Raw genomic sequence first — 24509 nt, 5'->3', positions numbered from 1 at the left:
ATGAATCAATTAATGATGATTGAGTTAGGGAAGATTTCCGGTTTGCTTGCCGTGAATATACCAATGGGCAAAACTGATCGAGAATAAGCGGAACCTATGACGCCACACGCGGAGTTATTTTAGAAATACAAAACTAAAAAAAATCGTTGATTTGTTAATAAAATATTTAAAAATTAAAATATAAGGTGTTTGACTTAGTCTAATAGTCTAAAAGAAATCCTTTATTCCATAAACGCAATCTTGCAACTGAACTTCAGTAAGTAAAAATCCAAGATTTTATTCCTTCACACAAAAAGATTTCACTACACATATTAATTAAATGTTAAAAATACTTATACATTATATGATGAGGAATGTAGGATCAAGTAATGAGTTTAGAAGAAGATAGGGATGAAAAGTAATATCTCGGTAGAATTCATCTTCATCTATGACGTCATAATGAAAGTATGTCACTTTAGTGCGCATATATGTCGGTAGTCAGATGGCAGAAGGGACCATCTGTATTTTGGTCTATGTTTTAGTTTTCTAAAGTCTTAATTAATAATTTAGTAAATACACGCAGAATTTTCTTTTTAAATCAGCGTCATTTAGAATGGTAATTTATTATTGAAAAGCAACACTAAAATATTATAGTTTGTGGATTGTAGTCTTGAAATTGAGACGTTTTTCAGCTCTTCTGAATATTTTGAAAATTACAGATGGTCCCTTCTGCCATCTGACTACCGATGTGTACCGTGGCGTACGCGTCCCCTTGGTACGTATCGATGTACCTACCAGGCGCGTTCTGTCCATACATACTCTGGATGCGGCGCATCCCTTAATTATGTAAAAATAAGAATATGTATTTCACTTTAAAAAATTATAATTATGGAAAAAATCTAAAAATATTCCTAAAATTATCGCAGCAAATGTTAGAGCACACGTAATTTACAATTTCGAACAATATTTTTAGAATGTAATATATACCTAAATACGTATGTGTATTTCATATATCAAAGCATCTTGGTCATGACAGTTCACAGTATTTGTTTGATACGCTGGAATCTGGATACTACTCTTCATTTTGAGTCCAGCCTTATAACAAATGTTCGAATTTCCGTGCACGCGCATTAAAGTTCATAACGTTGTCGTGTTGTTCTACAAGACTCGGATAAGAGCATCCAACTTGAGTAAAGCAAGGAAAAAAACGACTCTTAAAACGTATACCATAATGTTTAAAATAGCGTGATATTCAAATTTAACCAAAATTATAGAATATCTCGTGTTTTAGGTACTGTCCAAACGTTTACAGCTTCACCGCGCCTGCTCCTGTGCTCCGTTAATTGAAATATGATTGACAATTAATTTTTATTATTATCATTATAATGGAAAACTTACATAGGATCATTTTTATAGAACAAGATAACAATCTCAATCGCACTTTACAAAAGTGATTCTATGCAATAATTATTTAAATTAGATATCTACCCATATGTACTATCACAACTGCTAAATGCAAACACATGATTATTTTTTGCCAGCATCTCTACTGATGATAATTACCGCACGCGCCTGGTACCTACCCAAAAATTGTAGGTTGGGGGGCCGGTAGTGTATTTTCGTTATCGCTCGGGAGAATTAATCTACAATTATACCATCAAGGTGATGGTATGACATCCTTATATTGTAATCGCTCCCCAGTTCAATATTCCATGAGAGTTAAGTTTTTCAATGTATTCCATACTCGAGAGATGCGGTATAATAATTCCTGACCATTATTTAGTCAAACATTGCCGAAAATCGAACGACAAAATGGGGCGATCCATTAATAGCTCTGCCCATTAAATATTCATCTAGATTAAAACAGCCGTGGGTTTTTAGGTCAGCAGTCAGCACAAACAGTAATTGTAACGCTACACATAGCTTTTGTGCCTTTGATAGACAAGAACAAGCACAAAATTAATTTACGTGGCTATTTGAATTACGATAAAATCATCATTATTGTCATTTCTCTCTCCACACCCAGTAGCAAATAGGGCATTGCATTGACGAACCAAATTTAGCGTATGTAAGGCAAGGTGAACAGTCAACAGGAACAATTAAGTATTTTAGTTCAAACAACCTTTGTAATGGTAGAGAAACGCGTTAACCACTACAAAATGAGGTGGCCTAATCTCCACTCGATTTCCTTAGTTAGGTTTGGGACCTGAGGGCAGATATTGAGTCAAAAACACTCGTCTTGGGTTCTGGTTCTATTTAACACACCGAACTTTATTTTTCATCTGCATGCACACATAATCAAAATTGAAAACGATCATAAATGTAACATTAGTACATATTTACATTTTACAACAGAGATGAAGAACATTTTAGAGAAGGAAATATTTCAAGGCATCTACGAATGTTCTTCTTCAATAGCTCTTATGGAGATTGAATCCAGTTGTTGTCTACAAAAATTTGCACCATCCCAAAATATTGTTGATAAATCAACCTGGTTTATAACTAAGTTTAAAAATTGAAAAATATTTTCGGGCATTTCTTAGTATGTAGATTTAAAAATTTAATCAGATGAATCTCGAACGCATTAATAAAGGTTTCTGCTCTTTAACTTCACAAACATCAGCATATGGAAGGATTGAGAGAATACAGGTGTACAAATATAGACAGAATGGTGAATGTTACACAGTGTGTAAGGTGAATTTTTAAACCAGCCAATGAATATAAATAAAGTTAGCGTTTTTATATATAAAACAGTCATATGTCCTCACATAATTTACTGTTCTTCCATTATTTTTTTATGCAATAAAAGCGATATTAAAAATATACAAATTCTTCGAAATAAAGCGATGAAGATTATACCCATAAGAAATATGTATTCTTATCTGGAAAGAATGCACAAAAAAATTGACTTGCTCACAGTAAAGCAACAAATAAAATATAATGAAGCAATTTTTATTCATAAGATAATTAAGGGGATAAATAAAATATAACCAACACTGTCATACCTATAAAACAAGGGATAAAAAAAGATAAGATTATCAATGAGGAAAAACGGAATCTCAACACTAATTGTACATTGTACAAGGAATTGAAGCTGTACAATGAGTTACCTCAAGAAATACAAGAAATCAAATTATTGAAAATTAATTTGACAAAATATGTTTTTGAGGAATTTCGTTAAAAAAATTGGAATGTTAATAAAATTTAATACTAGTTCCTAAAATATTATGAACTAACTTAATAAAGCATAAAAAAATGATATGTCATAAGCCCTATAAATGCCTAGACTTCTCTATTCCCTTCTAATTTGTTCGTATTAAAAGGTCCTTAAGGGGTTGAATCCAGTTTTTGTCCACAAAAGTTTGGACAAACTCAACATTTTGTTGATTAGTTAAAATTATGATTGAATAGAAAAAAAATACCGATTTTTCTTATTCCTTCATCTCGGTTAAGATATCTATGAAAAAATGTTGTCTCTGTTGAGATATGGTTATCTGCGGCTAGTAGAAAATAGCTCATTTGAGCGCAAGTATTTCATTTTTGGGAACTAAGGTAATATTGTGTAATAAAACTAGTGATTGCTTACTGTTGGGAAGGGCTGTGGTCCGTCATCCCCCGGGGAGGGCGGTTGAGGGGGTAAGCCGGGGGAGAATGGGGATGCTCCCCCCAGGGACCCCGCATCCTGCTGGGGTGACGTTCTGGGAGGCTCTGAAAAATAACAACACAATATTCATTACTTGTACATCTCACAATACTTTGTGTTCGTTCAGTTTTTTTTTCATATTTTTGATTATTATTTTTTAACGATTTCAGGCCTCGTGGTGTAATGGTGGGTGAGTTTGTCTACCATGAAAGAGGTCGTGGGTTCGATTCCCGATATGGTTGATATGAAATATTTATTTGAAGGGGTGTTTTCACACTAAAATATTTTATAGTCCCTGGACTGGCAGCTGAAGCGTAATACTGATTATCTTACCTGTATGTTACAAAAAAATCATCAAAATACATTGCGATTGGTGTATCAAAGTAGTGCCTTATGCACCATTAGGTGCGGAAAGGGAATGATGAAGATGATGAACCTTTTCAGCCCGGGTGTTCATTCAAATAAACACGATATTTAAGATTCGTTTATCCCCGTACCTGCCTAAATTGAAGAGCTTAATTTTTCATCACTGTCTTTCATCACAGATCTTGTCTCGATGTCCCTTATGTTTGTCAATGCTTCTTTCTTTTTTTTTAAATGTTTTAAACTATTCTTTTATTGTAATATTTAAACCTTATAAATTGTATACATGGACAATGTCCGTTAATAAATAAATAAATCACTGGTATTTCTAAGTACGTCACTATTTTTTATGCTTATCTAACATAATATCAATAGGTTTACTACGAAAAAAATAACCACGGAGAGTTTAGAAACAAGATCTGGTTTATTTTGTGATGCTGCAAAAATGTTTAGCCTCCAGTTTACAATATGACACAATATTTTATGTCTCGTAGATCGAGAAAAAGAACATAATTTTGCAGCTGGCTTATTGGAACATCATGGAAGTATTCCTGGTAAATAAATTGGAATATGAAACCTTTATAAAATCTTTTCTAAAAAAGTAATTTTTAATTTGACTTAAAATCGTTTTTTTATGTTAAACTTCGCATCGTATTTATTTTTCTATATTTTAAAAACTAAATATACGATTTCTAAACAATACATTTTTTTTAAATGGAACAGTTTATCGAAGCAATATAAGTTTGTACTAAAAAAATCTAACATTTTACCCACTCTTTAAACACATGCTTTTACGTAAACTTCAATTTCTCTAAAATTGAATATTATATTGATTTCAATGAACTATCATGTAGTTTTAAAAAAAAATAATAATGATATTTAACACAATTTTCCACCATGGCAGGATGAAGTGCACCTTTCAGCTGGTTTTATGGCCTTTCAGAGTTTTTACCGTCTAGCTTGTATGAAACGAAATATTGTGCGACAGTACATTAATGGTCATTAAATAAACTAAAAATGAATATGGAGTCAATGTTATTTCTTAATTTTCGCAGACTTAATATTTGTAATGTTGGTTCCATATCTCCACTAGTGTAGTCTCCCCTCGCAAGGCCAATCATCCATGCTATTACTTTCTGTTGTTACATAATACATATGTCGAAATAATCAATGTTTGGACACCGATTGCCAAGTTATTCTATAATTAATAATCCATACTCTTACCATTTACTATTTGGTTTGGCTTTATTGATGTTTTTTTTCTGGGCTTTCAACATATTCTTATTTTCCCACAGGCTGTCAAGCCTCGAAAGGGGCTAATTGAGTTTTGCATTTTCTTTTAGAGTCGTTTATCAATCCACCTAGCCTCGGGTTGCTCATAAATAGTTAAAAGGCATTTAACAAGCACAACAAAACAGGATTTTTCAATATTCAGGAAAGGTTTCCTCCTTTGATAAGAAAACATAACAATAAAAGTTGAATTTCGTTTAGCCCAAAAACTGTGGAAGTGGGTTTGAGTACAGATTTGTTAGAGGGTTTTAAAAGGTTTCGTCATAATTTATTGAACCGGCATTCTTTCACAGATGCCTAATAAATGTTAAAAATTCACTTATTTCGAAAGGCAAACGGGAAAATGTTTGAATTTTTACATGCAAAAAAAACTCAAAAGCGCAATCTTTATTGTATGGTCAACTCGTACAATAAAAGTACTGAAGTACTTTCAGGGAAACTGGACTGTTGTACACGTGCTAACCACGAGCCCACCGCGTGATATCCACATGATTAGCCTATTTGACACCATGGAAAAAATCCACATTAATATGTGGTGGTTTGATATTCATTGCATTATAATTGTTTTTAAATAATATTTATTTATTCAATGCAATGACCACTACAACATGAGGCGGACTAACCCCCACTCGATTTTCTTTTGCAGGATTTTTACCTGACAGTAGCTGCCGAATAAAATGAAAATAAATACAAAATAACACAATAAATGTCAGTCCACCCTATTTTTACCGAACCCTGTGGATTTAAACGATAGGTGTTGGATATCACGCTGCTGATTTGTTTATTTAGAAATTTAACTAAAAATGAACAAAGAGTAAAAAATTAACCCTAACTTAACTTAAAATGCTGTTATTTAACTTTAAATATAAAATTATCAACACGAATAATATAAATCGCTATGACCCTAGAACAACGGCGCATATAATTTTCTTTAACTTTACATGAGAGCGGTTTTTTTTGTACGCTTTACGTCACAACTTGATAAGAACAAAGGTATATTATTTGATACTTAGGTAGTTTTACATATATATATAAATAAATTCTTCAGATTTAATTAACAAAAATCTTGTAACAATTTCACAAATTTATATAAAACTGTTACTTGTAACGAGCCACGCTACTCTTAACTATTATTTCAGAAACAGTTTCACGTTTTTTAGTTTTCATGGGGGATTTTTCCCATTCACCTTTAAGCTGTTATTTTTACACGGTAATATTTTATTGTCCCTAGACTGACACCTTAAGCGCAAGACTAATCATTTCACCTTCATGTAAATCAAGGATAACAAATACAGTGCCCTATACATCACCGGGTACGGATAGGTAAATAATGAATAAAATAAATTTGAGTCGGATTGTAGTCCCGTGGCTAGTATTGCAGACTCACGGATTAAAGGTTCGAACCCTACTTTGCTCCAACTTGATTTCCATTTTCTGATTGTGAGTTATTTACAACTCGTTGAAAATGGCCACCAGAAGTTTTAATATTTGGGTAAACTATAAGAACGCTAATATGTTATGAATTTACATTTATTTTGTTGCATTAAATTTACATTTATTCAGTCACAGAATCATCCTTTCGGTGCCAAATATCAATACAAATCCATACAAAAAATACACATATTCATCAACAAGAGTTTTTTGTTATCTGTCATTTTTTTTATTCTAAATATTATTAACGACGCCTTGTTCATTTGCACGAAAAAATATTTTTATCTTTAGATTAATTTAATGTGTATTGCTCCGATAGTACTGATTAATAAATAAACATAAAGGTATAATTAAAATTGAAATAAAACAGCTTTTTTCTATCCGCTTAATATTAAATGATAAAAAAACAATTGTTAATTTTTTATTCCTATTTAAATCATTTAATGAAAAACCGTTAAGTTAGTAATTCAAACATAAACTTTATAAAAAAAGGATATTTACCCAGCGTGCGGAAGACGACAGGCCCGCTTCTGTATTTTCTGCCGGCACACACTGCCGCTACTGTGAGTTGGTACTGGGTGTCAGCCAATAATCCACTCAGTGTGACCGCTCCACTGTTACCTGCCACCACCGCGACCACCCTGTAACTAACACAACATCATCAACTTAGTTCCAGTTCTAACAGTGCATTGACCTCATTGTAGGTGTCAACCAATAATCCACTCAGCGTGACCGCTCAACTGTTACCTGCCACCTGTAACTAACACAAAATCATCAACTTAGTTCCAGTTCTAACAGTGCTGTCACCTTAACTTAGGTGTAAACCAACAATCCACTTATTGTGACCGCTCCACTGTTACCAGCCACCGCCGCGACTGCCCTGCAACTAACACAACATCATCAACCTTCCAAAGTTCTAACAGTGCAGTGACCTTCTTTTAGGTGTCAGCCAATAATCCACTAAGTGTGATCGCTCCTCTGTTGCTTGCCACTAAGGCGAGCTCCCTTTTACTAACACACCGTCAACTTAATTCTTGTTGCAACTAACAGTCTACTGATTTATAAGTAGGCGTTAGTCGAAAATCCAACCAGAATGTCTTATAATAACTATAATATTCGGGTCAAGGATCTACGTGTTTATAACATACTGTTTTTGGGTAAGCAATTAACAGATCTAATTTAAATTAGTAACTATAAATAGTTGTTATACAATTGTAATAACAAAACATTATAATAAACTTGGTGTAATCAAACTTCTAACCAATCTCTTTCCTGTACACTTTTTAATATAATTACAAGTTTTAAATTATTTATATTTTTATACTTACAAACCCACACACACGCAACCTCTTCCTCATTCATTCACACACGCACATGCACACTCTCCCTCGTTCATTCACACACGCACATGCATACTTTCCCTCATTCATTCCCACACACACACATTCACATACACACACATGAATACAAACGTCACACACATACGATTACGTAAACTCTTTCTCTTTTATATTATGTTTTATTAGATTTACAGTGTATTTTTTAATTGGCTCTAGTATTGGTAATGTATTTCTGCTTATTGTTTTATGTAATAGCTGTAAAAATCACAAATAAAATAATATAAATACATAACATAATTTTGGAACGCTTTCAGAATAAAAATAATTCATTTTTAATATTAAGTTTACAAATAATAACCTCACCGATTGGCGGAAATTCGAAACGCAGTAAGGAAAAGAAGAAAAAAAATTCAAGAGGGGGTTAAAAATATTTTTTTTTCATTAAAAATAACTATTTACGTTCGTATGATTTACCTAGAAAAATACATTTTGAGGTCATTTTTAACGAATTGAAAATAACTAAAAATGACGAAGAAGAAGAACTAAAAAAGACAAAGACGAGAAGAGTGGTGTGGTTTACTATCCTCTTTGTATACTTCAACGGAAAAACGGCGCAACGCGATAATAATAATAAAATAAAAATATCATTTTTACAGCGCCGTTTTCGTGGGTAATCACTTCAAGGGTGCGGTACATTACACATAATTAAAAAAAATAGATAAATCTACAGGCTAACTCTTAATTACTATTAACTTATAGACAAATTTTACAAATCACATTTTGTTCGTACATCTAAAAAATAATTTTTCATTATTTAAAAAAATAATTATTTATAACTTTCCTAAACATTTGACACTACGTCCCTCACAGCATTTGAAATTTGCATCGTCCATTATGTTAACTAAAATCATTGTGATTATGTTTTAAATCATTAGGTACAAAATCATTGCAATTTATTTAAGTAATATTTCACCAGAATATATCATATGGTTGAATAAAAAATGTATTTGTCACTAGGAAAACACATACCAGGGACATTTAACAATAGTTTCCTTTGATTTGGTTTATTTTATTTTTTTATCTAGTAATTGCAGAATAAATGAAATTGTTTATTAATTATAAAATAAAAAAGTTTTTTTGTTCAATGGTTCGTTTTTCACTTTTTTCAATGAAATATATTTTAAGTAACGGTATCGTTGTCTTAATTTCTATTTAACTTAAAATTTTTTGACTTATTGAATTGCAATGTAAATCAAATAAAAAAGTCACGAGCTTGACCCAATTTACATAAAACTTTTCCTAATGAGGGTAATTTTGCAATTGAAATGAAGTCCAATTAAGATAAAAGCTTCTGTCACAATATAACCTCATTATTTATTATGTCCGGAGAAACGATTTCCGTTAAACCTCCTCCGTTATTCAACTTCTCTCTTATTTGTAACATTACCCCCAATCCAATAGTTCCTTCCGGCGGAAGTGCGTGCGGAACTGCCTGTTGGCACCCTTACCCCCCACTCCGCCAAAGAATATTACTTGGGGTTTGATATTCAGAAATTTCTCTGGTCACTTTGATTAACTTGGTTTCCAAATACCGTTTCATAATTTTAATAGGTTTATTAACCTTTTGAAAGTATTATTAATCTCATCAAATAATTTAAGAACGGAGAAATTAACCAGAAGCGCAAAATTTTCTCTATAATTTTTAACGTTAAACAATACATTATTTTTAGTAAGAGCTTATCTATGCCTAGAAATAATATACCTAGAAGACAATTAAAATAACTGCTCATTCTTTTTTTATTTTTGTATTTTTAGGTTCAAAGAAGAAATAGTTTATGCGGTTTTAAAGAACACAGTTTTAATGTTTAATGTCAATATACTTATTTTCACAAAATGACATTTGAGACGTGTAACTAAAGATATATATTGCATGCTCGAGCAAAAGAAGAATACAGTTCTGTGTGTGAAATATAACCAGAACCACGGATAAGCGTTATCATCATAATGCTAAATCAATCACCTTTCCTTTATGTAACACATGACCAAAATACGCTACATTTGGTGTTCTAATACAGTGCTATGTTAATGATGCGTATAGGAATTGATAATACCAAACAATAAATAAATGAATACCTTAATTATTAATTCCTCATTTAATTTCTTCGTCAATCATCAGATTTTTCCATTATTTCATTTATTTTTCAATATCCAACACATTATTTTTATTGTAGTACATTTCACCCTTCATTGTTACTTTAAAACTGATAGATATTATAACTCAAAACTAATAAAGTTATTACAGACTTATGAACAAAAAAACATAAACACGTCTTTATTTACCAATTAAACAATTAGATACCCATGCAGCTAAAAAGTTTCATTTTACAAATCAGCGTGCAATTTTAATGCCTAATAATTAAAATTTCCCTAAAATATCATGATATATTTAATTGATAATGTGAAGTTTCTGTAATTTCTACTTGAACGTAAGATTAAATTCAAGATTATTCAAAAAAACACATAACATTGAAGGTACTGTCAATGAAAATTTAATTTAATTAAATATTGTTTATACATGCGATGTTGAATTATTCTACCTTTGAAAATTCCATGCAAAAAATAGTTTCAGACGAGTTGAAACGGATGTAAGATTGAAATTCAATTAGCGAACACAACAAAAAACTCAATATTCAATTTTAACTCTTTGTAAAAAAAATCAACGCAACACAAAAATAATTTGGAAAGTGATTTAACACGGAACGAACAAGGAGGAATGGGAATATGAAAGGAATATTAACATAGGAATATTATCACATATAAGAGGGTACACGAGTAAAACGTATTTTTTAAATAAACTAGTGGACCTGACAGACGTTGTCCTGCCCGAACGTTGGCTTGCCTGCTATTAGCTGTTTAGACAAAGTTTTTTTCGAAAAAAAGAAACACGGTACTTATTTTTGCTCTTTTTTAGCTATTTATATATTTGTAATGAGGGATTGTTTTTCGTTTTATCTCCTCATGGGATTGGTTAAGAGGCTTTATTGTACTCAAATCAAAACCGTGCAAAAATCACTACTCTAGTGCCATAATCCATGGAGAAAATACGAGAATACGTGTTAATTAAGAAAAGTCAGAGCGCGATAAACCTAGTGCCATCTATAACTATGACACTCAACCGATGCCCAACCCAAATTTAGTCATTCGTTAACCACCCGCTGTATTTTGCCGTGAGCTTGACATTGACATTTTATTCGAAACCAAAATTAATTAAAATCAAATGTCTGATTGTTTCGTAAAAGCGTGCAAAAACTGTTTGGATAAGAGAAAAAAAGACTTTTCCTTGATAAGTAGGTACCTAGGTACTTGTTAATGATTGAATTCCAAAAGTAAAAATTATTAATATTTAAATGTTGAATTTAATTAGGTATCTAGGTGCTTGTTTATGTTTGAATTCTAAAACATAAAATAATTCATTTTCAAATAAAGAATTCTTTTTACAGATGTCAAACTCTGCGCTACTTACCGTGGCGCCTCCGGTGTTATCATATTTTGGCAGAAGTCCCTAATAAAGAAAAAAAACAGTGGCCCATTTTGTGCAAGAATACGTTCTTCAGAAATGTATCAAATGTCAGCTAAAATTATTTAACATTACTAATAATCCATTTAAAATAAGTTAATATTTAGGAATTAAGAAATTGTACGGAAATGAACCAATTCAGTATCCATTAAAAGTGAATGATGTTAGTAAACGTTAAAATATAAACTTTTTTATTTTAAATAAACAACATCCTCCGAATTTTTAATAAAATATGCATTTTAGTCGAATGCAAATTTGGAAAATCGATGAAAAACACATAATATATGCTTCTAACTTTTTTTCCACGCAACAAATTGGAAATATTATTATTTTTAAACCTTAAGCACGTAAATTAGAAGAATTTGCAAAAAACCACACGTAAATCAGTCTAGCCATTTTCGAGGTAATTTATTTATATATATATTGACTAGCTGAACCTTGGAATCCTTTGTTATTGCTAGATTTAAGTATTTGTACATATTGTATAGCAGAAATAAACACAATTGTTTTACAGATAACCCTTCTACAATACGCTAGATATGTTTCTTAAATATGTGAATTTACAGCTTTGTGTTTTGTATGAAGGGGGCGAAATTTAAAATTATAAAAAAATAATGATACTATTAACCTTATTTGATGTTATTAAATTAACAAAGAATATTGTAATAGACACAGACTTTTGTAACTGAATTTGATACGAGTAAATACAGTTTTTGCTACCATTTGTATTTGCAATATGGTCATGAGGAAGGATGATAATATCCAATAAAGGCCTTCCATAAAATTTTGCCGAATTCACAGTGAAAGAAGTAAAGTTAAATGCGATTTAAATCACGATTTATGACATTGAAAAATTAGAAGAGCAACTGGTTTATTGAAAAAAATAACACTGCTCTTTGTATAAGCAAAAATGATAGAAAAATCTTTCGGTCTTTAAAATGGTTTTTCGTGTATGTAGAAAAACTGGTTTGAAAAATCCGTAAAAACACCAATAAGATAAGAACGATTAATATTTTTTTCTAATGTACCCGTAGTTCATTTTGTTTGGACCTTAAATAAACCGAAAAAATACTTTAGATTCTTTTATTACAAACTTTTAAAGTGTTTTTTTATTTTATTTATACCATTATGGTGAAAATGAAGGTAATTTAATTAAATTTTATCACTTTTAAGTGCAAACTTTAAGGGCAAAGTTGAATTAATTACGTTTGTGTTTCAGAGAGAGATGTTCTTCAAATTCTTAGCGAGCGCCGAATTGTTTGCAGGATTTTGTATTCTGAAACTTTTTTTCTAAGACACGCCTGAACTTTATTTGATCATTGTGACGTGAACTGTATTCCATTATTAAATAATTCAACCATTATTATGAATTAAACGTTTTTCTCAACATTTATTAAAACATTTATAAACGTCTGACATCCTGATACCCTGAGTAAAGGTAATGAAATACAATTTAATCAAATATGGTTCCTGGAACTACACACAATAACATTTTATTTTTATCAAACAAAGAAAACATAGATAAATTAACTGTATTACAAAATAAAGCCTTAAGAATTATTTTGAAAAAAAACAGATACACGAGGGTAAAGTCGATGGTAAATGAAATGAAATTATCAACATATAAACAAAGAATATTTTACAATACAATGATATAATTGATGTTCATAAAATTATAAACTCTAATAAAAAAACAGAATTTTGGAAAAAAATTGATCAGAACCAGCATGAACACAATCACAATACTAAAGAAAAGAACAAAATTAGACTTCCATTTAGGAAAAAGGCAAAGTCACAAAATTCAATTTTATTTAAAGCAATTAAAAAGTATTACGAAATGGAAAAAAATATTTATGAAGAAAAAAACATATCAAAATTTAAAATAATGGTCAAGACATATGTGATAAACAATTTATAAATTAAATATATTTGCAATGTTATTATTAGAACACACATAACAATATGTATGATATGTGTGCCTTATTTTAAGATTTAAATAAAAAATTAAAAAATAACATCAAAATACCTCCTGCCGACTACAACACGGTACAAACTATTAGTTTTTATTACAAAAACTATTATGTTTTGTGCGAGTATCAGTTACAAAACGCATTCTGTCGGTTCAATTTATAATCAATTTATCTTTAGGTAATTTTAATTAAAACGGAGGTATATAAATTATCCAATCTTAATAAAAATACAACAATGTTTTAAGTGTGTCCAAATATTTGCAGACAGGTTGAATTTCCTCTCTTGGGAATTCTTTAGATCTAAATTTGAGTCAACGAATGGAAGAGTTGAGGAAATGTGAATGTTTAAACACAAGCAGAATGGTGAATGTTATTCAGTGTGTATCCTATCCATCCATCAACGATCTGTTTAAATCACGTCTGAAGAATCATCTCTTTCTCAATCTCTCCATTCCTTTTTACTCTTTTTTCCTTTTTCCCATTGAGTAATAGTTTTGTTTTAAGGTAATTTATACGTTTATTTATATTTTCATGTATCTTTCGCTTTTTAATCTTTTTTTTCTATTGAATATGTTTTGTAACTTGAATTATAAAAATTAAATTAAAATTGCCATTTGGCAATAAGCCCGCCAATGTACAAATAAAATTATGCACAAAGAGTTAAATAAATAAGTAAAGTGGCTACTGAAACCAGCCAATGACAGGTCATAGGACCTTGTAAATGCCTAGACTTCCATATTTCCTTTTCAAAAATGTTTTTCCTCTCTGTTGCAACAAATTTAGATCTTCATAATAAGTATAATAACTGGTTTAACCTTTTACATACTATGGGAAAAAACTCCCTCGAGTCTCTACCTTAGGTTAACAGAAGGCAACTTGAAGTTAGGAAATGATCGCCTAATAATCACTATCTGTTTCCATCTTATTAAAATTATATGTGTGTCATGCTTAGTGATCTAATTAGATTACATCTCTTTTTCTCAAATGTATGTGTTATACGTTTATCTCAGTTTACTTGATATTTTGTTAGTTTTATATTTCATTTAAGATTATATTTTATACTAAAATATGTGATTTTAAATGAGTTCGTCTTTGTCCCACATACTTAGTTTAACGAAATTGATTTAAGTGTACGGGAGTACTGAGAAAGCCATTATTTATAAAATTCAAATGAAAAAAACGTTTTTTTAAAAATTGTTTACGCGATTTTTTAACGAATTTTGTTTTAGGTTGTGGTCATAAATTATACCTTTTTCGTAAAAAAAACTTTAAAGCTCTATCTCTGCAGATTTGTGTTATGGTCTGTTGGATAAAAACAGACTGAAGCGACAAGTTAACACCAACAAATCTGTCTACAACATATTTTCCTTCATTATTCACCATTCTATTTTGAAGGCTAGTAATCAAACAAAATAATACATGTAACGAAAAATCAAATAAAACATCGCGTAGGGCAGAAAATTTTATTTTGAATAACGTATAATTTTGTATTTTACATAGGGCGTTCATTTTTAAATTTGGGAAAAAACGGACACATTTTTCCTAACATTCTTTATAAGTCATTTTTATGTATGCATATTGCTTAATGTATTTTATTTTCGCATAAGAATTGTAAAAAAATCTTCTTCTCTTCTTTTCCACATCCGCTTCTAAGTGGAGCATATGGACATCACCAGTTGCCTCCAGGAGACCCTACCGCCAGCCAGCATATTTGCTTCTTCCCACGTTAATCCAGCGCCCCTCAATTCCGCTGAATAATGTCAAAAGATCGTCACCGACGGCCTTCCGGGACGGCGTGAACCCGCAGGTTTAAAGAAGAGGCAACTTGCCAGGTCCACCGCCGCATCCTCAAGACGCTTGTTATAAGAGGCTGCTACGTCCATTCTCGGACTTTAATGTTAGTTATAAAATCGAACCACCTTATACTTTATATTCTTCTGAAGCACTTACTCTCAAAACTTAGATGTTTGGTGTTTTGAGCTTTGGTAAGGTACCAAGATTCGCATTTCTACAGGTGCAGTGGCATTATAGAAGGGTCAAACAATTGGCATTTTGTTAAGACTATAGTTCCAGACAACACGCATCATGTTAAAAGTTGCTCCAGCAATTCCTAGGTGGGTTGCAAGCTCTTTGCGCATGCTTCCGTCCTCAGTTATGTGAACTTCCAAGTATTTAAAGCTATCCACTTTCTCAATTCTCTGTTTATTATTGTAGAGAGGCTAATTAGGGTCAGGACAAGATTTGTTGCACATAATCTGATTCTTTTTTGTATTAATATTAAGACCCAGACAAATTGAGTTTTCCTGCAGTGTGTCAACAATTTCCGGAAAATCACCAAAAGACTTTTTAAAAAGAACTGCATCGTCTGCATACTCCAAGTCACACAACTTTAGGGGAGTTCTCTTCCATGCCTCGACCAGGTGGTATTGATTTGCAAAGGATAAAATCCATCAGTATGATGATTGACAATAAAATACTTTTTGTTTTATTGTTGTTTACTTGGAAGAAATTTTCATTCTGTAATAAGCCCACAAATATGCAAACACATTTGTTTAAAAGACAAGTAAATAAATTTGTATGTACAATTTGGGAATAAAGCGTTTTTGTTCACTTATTTTAGAACAGTAATCGATATTCGCTATCTTCGTACATTATTACATTATTTACGTACCCAAAATCGGGCAAATCCGATTCGAAAGGGATATTGGTGAATAAATGAAACCTGGTGTGACCTTATTTTGAAATGCCGAGCGGGGAAGCACAATTCTATTTCAATAAGTTGGTCGATAATGGTGCGTGCGGTGACTCGCACTTATATCATCATATTTGATGGGTCATTTTGAATAATTCATTTGACCAGTGTTTCACATAACACTGTAAACGAAGTTTCACAGATAAAAAACGTAGATACTGTCGTTTACCGAATGTGCAAACAATTATGTGCTAACAACAGCGGAGAAACAAAGATATTAACCCTTGATTCATAAATACACGTCTCTTATTCACCCTCAAATAATAAAACTGTCACAGCGCGCGGCGCGAAAAAGATGGCAATACATGCGTCTCAAGACCTCCCTAAAACGACGAGAGCTCAGTTTATGGCTAGTAGTCTCGGTAAGTAAATGTATAGTTGTTGAAATATTAAGCCTGAGGTGTCTGAGATACGTATATTTATGATTGATGTAACGACTCTATAAAGTTACAGGTTTTATTATTTGCTTTATAAAACGAACGGACGTGAAGCAAGATTTTTAAAAAGGGCATTTGTTTGTTTTATTATATACTATGTAAGTAATTATTATAAAGAAATATTATTTTATATTGTCGTTGTTATAATTTTGATAAGTAAAACGTTTTACTAGTTATTTATTCGTAGTTATAGTTATTCTTGTGTAGTTTAGTACTTATTTTATGTTATTGTTTTCTGGCATGGCCTCTTTAAATGAAGATCAAATTTGTGCAATATTACCCAGAGTGGGAAACGAGGAAGAAACGGATCCTCCAAATCATTTTACAAGATCACATCAAATCACCAGAGGCCATTTTAGAGGAAGATAGTGAGCGACCTACAGACGCTTCCAGCGATTCTGATAACGAACCTTTTCGAACATCAAGTATTTGTCGCCGCCGTCGTATAAATTCTTCATCGAATAATGAGCGACCTATGGAATAGATGAGCACAGGCAAACGGGCAGCTCAAATAATTTTCTGATCAATTAATAATTTGAGAAGTAAAAATGGTCATAAATGATCAGCACAACTTTCCGAAGCTCACACTACCAGAACACAGTCGAGAAACATTGTTCACATTGTTCAAGGACCCAAGAATGAGGCGAAAAATGAAATGACTCCATTGGAACAATTAAAATTGTTTATTTCAGATTCCATGGAGAGTATCATTGTTTTGAACACAAATACCGAAATTTCTACAAAAAGTATTATTCAATTTTTCTAAATACACTGCAAAACATCAACCGTTTGTAATACTTGTGCTGAGGAAATATATGCAATGATAGGATTGCAACTGTTAGCCACAAGGAAAAAAGATAACCATCTCACAACCGCAGAGCTGTTTGATCCATCTGAAAGTGGGACAAAATATATTTCAGTCATGTCCAAAGATAGATTCGATTTTTTGCCATGACCAACAACACCAACTTTGAGGCGACGCCTCAAACAAAAAATCGATGCAAGTTTTGGCAATACTTTTCCTGATGTACCAGCCAACCCTGAAAATCAAACGAGGAAGCCATGCAACTTCTGTTGCTATAAAAAAGGCGTGTGACCAGATTTATCTGCGTCTCTTGTAAACGTCCCATGTGCATGGAACATCGCGGTAGTTTGTGCCCAGAATGCTCTGATTTAAAAAAAAAAAAAAAAAAATGTTTTGATTCTGTTAATCTGTTTATACGACATGTAATAAACACGTGTCAAAGCATATCATCGTTTTCTTCTGTCACCTCCAACTAGTTAGAAGCTCCTATGCTAAATCCACATACTTTAAAATCCTACATTGGTGACCCCGAAGCGAGTTAAGCACGCACCCGACGTTTTACAAATCCTAAAATCCTACATTTCATACCCATCATGTAAGTCAAATCCCACATTACATTTCAATTTTCCGGCTTAACCAATACTACTTACAACAATTACAAATATTCTAACACGGTTATTTTCGACTCAAAGAAAATGGTCCCAAAATTTTAATATTCGAGTTAATCATAAAAACGGAAATATTTATTTTAAAAATAAAATAAATAATTACTCTCTAAAGAAATATCAGCAGGGTTGGCAACGCTGCCAGAATATTCGTCTGAGAGTAGCCATCGAGTTGAAAACATTCGTATTGGATTCTGGTTTAATTTTATTCACATAAATGTTTTCTAAAATATAACTAGAATATTTTTGCACCGTTTGTATAATGAAAAACTTTTAGGACTCTAATTATCGTACGAGTTAACCACACAACAATGCGTGTGGTGGTCAATTGTTTTCTTTTCCGTCTAAAGATAAAAACCTTTACAAATAAATAAGTGAATTCTTTACATTTATTTGAAAACCGCAAACTTCAGAATAATGATGCTGGTTCAATAAATCATTAACGAAACATTTTAAAACCGTCTAACAAATTTGTATTCAAACCCACTTCAACAGTTGGCCTGACGAAGGTTAAATTTTATTTGTTTTTCCTTTTTAAAGGGAACCTTTTTGAATATTAAAAATTGTATTTTGTTTTGCATGTTAAATGCTTATTTATTATTTATGAACAACCCGAGGTTTGGCGAAATGATGAACGACTATTAAAGAAAAACTTAATTGGCCCCCTTCGAGGGTTGCCAGCCTGTGGGAATAAAATAATACGTTGAAAGCAGAAAAATAATTATTAAACATCAAAATATCCAAATGAAATAGTTAACAGTAAGGGTAAAAGTAAATTAAAGAATTACTTAGCATTCTATGTTAAGACCGTGGTATTAGTATTTAAAAGAAAAATATAAACAAAGATGTTGTGCAGTTTACTAAATGGAGTATCGAGGAGAATGGAATTTAATCATGAATTAGAGGCATTATTTGGTAAATCCAACAATGCAAAATTCATAAAAAGAAAAAAGTTACAGCTGTTGGGCCGTGTGCACAAAATGAATGATAATCCTACCCCTGATAAAATTCTTTATACCACCCCGAAAGGCAAACATCGCAGAGGCAGACCAAAATTAAGATGACTGGATAGTGTGGAAAGTGACATGAGAGCCATTGGCCTGACGAACTGGAAAAGAGCCGCAGGGTGCAGGAGGGAATGGAGACAGGTTGTGGAGGAGGCCAGGGCTCACAACGGGTAGCGCAACTGATGATAATGAGCATATTACAACAGAAAAAAAAGCAGCACGGGTGATTGGAATTAAAAGAGAGATTAGACTTACCGAAATGTGTGGTCAACGTTGAAAATCTCATTACAACTTTAACACCATTCCATGTTTTTAATTTAATGGCTTGATAAAAAATGGAATTCAATGCTCCGATCGCCAGGTTGCGAAATGATGATATGCTGTTCCTCGATCAGCACAGCACAAACCATAGCTTGCATGCAACAATGCCGATCGAGTCGTTATGTTAACTCAAGAGAGTTCAATGAATATTTGTACGCAAAGTATTATCAATATTATGATTTTTTCAAGTTTTGTAATTATTAAATTAATCCGACGGGGACGTCACAAGTTCTCGTCAGAAATTTCTGAGGATTGGTGAGTTGGCTTCCCAGAAATCGCAAATCTATCACAATACTTAATAATTGGTTGGAATTATGGCATTGTTATTTATATTTTTAAATACATTTTGAGGGTACATTTAAATGGTCTAATTTTTACCGCGTATATGAAACAATTTTATATCTAATTTTCCGTAGCACAGAACCGTATTTCCGATATGGTATTTTACGCTTTAATATTTCATAGTTAAAGCGCTGGCAACTGTAGCGTAAGACTAATCATCTTACCTTTATTTGTTTATTTGTTTATTTGTTTATTTGTTTATTTGTTTATTTGTTTATTTGTTTATTTGTTTATTTGTTTATTTGTTTATTTGTTTATTTGTTTATTTGTTTATTTGTTTATTTGTTTATTTGTTTATTTGTTTATTTGTTTATTTGTTTATTTGTTTAAATTTAATGTTGTGCACACAGTGCTATGTTAATATAAATCTAGACAATATTACGAACAAAAAATAAACCTAACACAGCACCAATTACGTACACAACACAATATATGAAACAACTATCTAACAGTACAACAAGATGTAAGAAGAATTCGTGCTTTGTGTGAATTTACTAGTGATTGTGTTTTTATTGTTGTGAGTATGAAATGTAGTGCGTGGAGTGAGGTGTATGGAGTGATGTGTATAAGATGTGGTGTTTATGTAGTGTGTATTCTGGTAGTACCTAGTTTAGTATTGATTGTTTCTGTTTATTTTCAAAGAGGCTAAATGATACTAATATTACAGTAACTTTAAACTTTGAAGTAGGGCACACATAAGAAAATTCCCCTATGTGCTCCAATAATAACAATAATAACATTAGTAATGCTAAACATTAAAATCTATAAGACTCAGCTTCCGTTTGTAGCAGAGATCTGAGTCGTTAAAGATGTCTAAATCGTACATCTTCTCAATTTTAGAAAAGTTACTAACTGCTCTTCCTAAGAAATGAAGCAAGAATTATTTATTTGTTTCACTAAAAACTTTTCATGTTTTCTTTTCCATATGAACACCTCACTGGGCATAACCTGTGTCGAGGCATTACTTTACATTGCTTTATATTATGTTCTAGTACATAATATTATGAAGATTTATTGAATTGCTATGAAAAAATTCACTATAAAGACATGGTGCAGTTTGTATACCGATGTAGTGTCTTACGAACCGTTAGGTGAGAAAAAAGAATAATAAATAAATTAAAAAAACATAATTAGTATAAATGTTGGTAAATATTTGTCTATTATCACTTTCCCAACCCAACTTTTCCATTTTCTTTCAAATAACAAATAACAACAGAGATGAAGGACACCTCGGAGAAGTAATATGAGTAAGTTTAGGCGTTAACAGAGTTTCTGACCTATCATTGGCTGATATAAATCTTTTCACAACAAGAAAGGTTTCAGTTCTTTCACTTCACGAAACCGGTAGACATGAAAAAGTCGGTAGTTGGTTGTATAAAAATATTGACGAACATAAAAATTCAGAATGCTGGCTACGAGCTCACCCAGATGCTTACGGGTCATGGTGGGTTCATGAGCTACCTGCATCGCTTAAAGCTCTCAGAGATCGACAGCTGCCCATGCGACGATGAAACTCCTCAAGATGTCCCTCACCTGCTGATGCATTGCCCCCTTTTCAGCTTTCAAAGACCACAGCTGGATGCGTGATACAGAAGCCTGGGTGAAGATCTATGCGACATCCCATCGGTGATAGGTAATAAAGAACTCACACGAGAGGTGGTATCATACATGATAAATATAGTGCAGGCAATTGGTAAAATAAACCAAAGTAGGGAACAAAATGCCGACCGGAAGGCCTGTTGACTACTACCAACTGGCCGGCTTCTCTTGAAGAGTTTTAAGTGGTTTCCTCTCCACGTGAGCAAACGCTGAGAAGTTCCTGATTAGCCCACATTAATATATCCCTCCTGATCCCAATAGTTTATATAAATTTTAAGATATTTATTTGCAGAAAAATCTACCTTTTGAAATATAAACCTTGTATATTATAAGCAAGGTAAATAAAAAAGCAACTCCCATTTAAAAATATATATTAGAAAAACCACAACGTTAATGATTGAAATAATAATAAATATACGACTCCTTGTGTAATGAAACTTGGATTATGATAAGAGATCGCATTTAAGTTTAATCCAGGAATTATGCTAGATACTACTAATTATGTTAATATTAAGTCAATCTAAGTTAAATTACTTTACTAATTCTGGGTACAGAATGTCTGCATCGTATTATGTATAATGAAATTTTGTATATTAACTTAGATGATACAAATTAAGCTCGAATTCAAGGCATTCGCTTAATTTTGCGATCTTACTTTTCTCCATATACAGGTATTCTCGTATTTTCTCCCTGGATTTTAGCACTGTTATTTTTATTCATAATATAGATATTTTTCACCGGCGTGTCCCTATTGTTTTGTTTCTTTGATAAATTGTTTACAATGGAAACTACGACCAACCAGAAACACATATCGGGGATTGGTCCCGTGGCTAGTGTTAGGGACTCACTGATTAGAGGTCCGAGGTTCAAACCCCACTCTTTTCCATCTTGATTCCCATTTTTATTCCTAATTTTATACTAAGTTATTGACAACTCTTTGAAAATGAGCCCAAAATCGAAATGTTTGGGAAAATAATAAACACGCAAATATTTCCTTTAAAAAAACACCCAGTTTTATCAGCTGTCTTTGGACGTACGGTATACAAATATGGTAACTATTTTTGAAAAACGCACCACAACATAAAAATTTATTTAAATACTACGAAATACGAAAAAATCGATTCAGTTTTGAGGTGCGGAAAACGGGAAAATGTAACGTCTATTTAAAAAAAAAAATAGTTAGGCATAATGAGTCCGATGCGGAATTGTCTTTTTCTGGCAGTATCGGGGAGGCATCTGCAAGAAAGTGGTAGAAAAACAATCTTCATATACTTATTCATCGAAATTCCTTACCACCGCATATCTTTAAAAATAATATGACTTTCATAATATGCACCGTTTTAATCTTTAATCAGTGCATAAATTTCAATCTAAACCATTAATTTATATTATTTTATGCAACTTTTGGATTAAGTTGTTGATCGGGTTGTGGTCCTGTGGCTAGTGTCTCGGACTCACGGACCAAAAGTCTGTGGTTCGAATCCCACTCTACCCCAACTTGATTCCATTTTGTAATAGTGAGTTATTTACAACTCGTTGAAAATGGCCCTCAAAATTAAATATTTGGGTAAATCATAAGAACGCAAATATTTCTTTTTTAAAAATAAAAATAAAAATAAAAAATATAAAAAAAGGAGAATTTTTGAAGCTATTCCTGGCCGATTACTTTTCTTTAATCTATCCTGATGGTACCTTATTTTGAATCAATAAGAAAAAAGAAGACTTTAAAACTACTGATGCATAATAATAGACACATTAATTCCCTATTAGCTGCATTTCAGATTTAAAAAATATTGCGTTGCCCTAAATAGTACATTTTTATAAAAAGATAATATTTTAAATCACGATACACATGCCAAAATTAGTGTGAGAAAGAAATGAACTTATGTTATTTCCTTTATTCATATTATTTCATTAGATAATTAAGAGAGAAGAATGAAACATAGTTAGAAAAAATGACAAGCACCGTGGCGCAGTTGGTTAGACGGCTAACTTTGAAACTAGCATCGCGGGTTATCGCGGGAATAGTTCTGCCAGTTGCAGCTGAAAGTGGTGTATTTTTCATAACCTCCTTCCATATCCCCTCTTTCCCACCTGCTGACAAGCCTCTAAAAAATCTTATCATTATTTTATTTATAACGCAAAATAAATTTACAGATAGACTTGTAAATATGCAAAAAAATATTTTTTTTTTGGCCCTAAGCACTTTAATGTCCCTTTAATAAAAAATAAGTCAGTAATAAAAATAAAATAACGCTATCAATGTTTTATATTTTGTTAAGAGATTGCGGCAAAACATTGCATTAAAAAACAAAAAAATATAATACAAACATTTCTACTTATTTTCTAGAAGATATGCAGAATTAGAATTTTTTAAAATTTTATTCACATATTATGTAATAATAAATATGCTGTAACTTTATTTTTAATTTTGAAAATTGTCCTTTCTTCATAATATATGTTTTTTATGCATAAACCGATTAAAAATGCCTTCATTTATCCTTTCATATAATGTTTTATAGATGAGGTAAGATAGAATGTTTTTTTTTTGTATTATTTATAAATCATTTTTATTATTATTAAGGAATAATAACTAACAACTGGATAAACCTACATACATAGATGACATAGAGGAAACTTAATATTGCTAAAACCGTCACCTTTTATAGTGATTGTTTACAGGATTCAATGTGTTATAGTTTAAATAATAATTCATGAAAAATAAAAATATAGTACAAAAGCTACATGAACTATTTTAAAGATGACAATGGAAAATTCTACTGTGAATAAATAAATAAATACTTAAAAAAATAATAATAAAAAAAAACCGCCCGCTTCCACTTGATTGTATTGTGTCCCAACTCAGAGCTTTTAGTCTCACGGGGTTGGGGGTATTTTACTTTTTACGTAATGCATATTGTGTCGTGAATAAATCTTTGATGCAGGCCGCAAATGAAGAGCATTGCGTCGAGTGTGACAAGGATAATG

At 31.7% G+C, this 24509-nt stretch overlaps 1 protein-coding gene across 3 annotated transcripts in view; it reads right to left on the bottom strand.

The window, feature by feature from the left end:
• The window catches only part of LOC148281767 (fibronectin type III domain-containing protein 4), a 340574-nt gene that overhangs the window by 164505 nt on the left and 151560 nt on the right, over positions 1 to 24509 (bottom strand). For 2 of the 3 annotated variants that reach the window (XM_088226139.1, XM_088226141.1), the window contains exons 4-5: positions 7208 to 7353; positions 3566 to 3687 (exon numbers count right to left, since the gene is read on the bottom strand). In XM_088226139.1, coding sequence (XP_088082265.1) covers positions 3566 to 3687; positions 7208 to 7353 — 268 coding nt within the window. The remainder of the gene's footprint in view (positions 1 to 3565; positions 3688 to 7207; positions 7354 to 24509) is intronic. The other variant, XM_088226140.1, reaches the window with a different exon arrangement.

Source organism: Micrasema longulum, unplaced genomic scaffold, assembly GCF_059751315.1.
Source record: "Micrasema longulum isolate JH-2025_06_02 unplaced genomic scaffold, ASM5975131v1 h1tg000411l, whole genome shotgun sequence".
Taxonomy (NCBI): domain Eukaryota; kingdom Metazoa; phylum Arthropoda; class Insecta; order Trichoptera; family Brachycentridae; genus Micrasema; species Micrasema longulum.
Note: the sequence above shows the minus strand (reverse complement) of the source record. Positions and strands in the feature narration are given on the sequence as shown.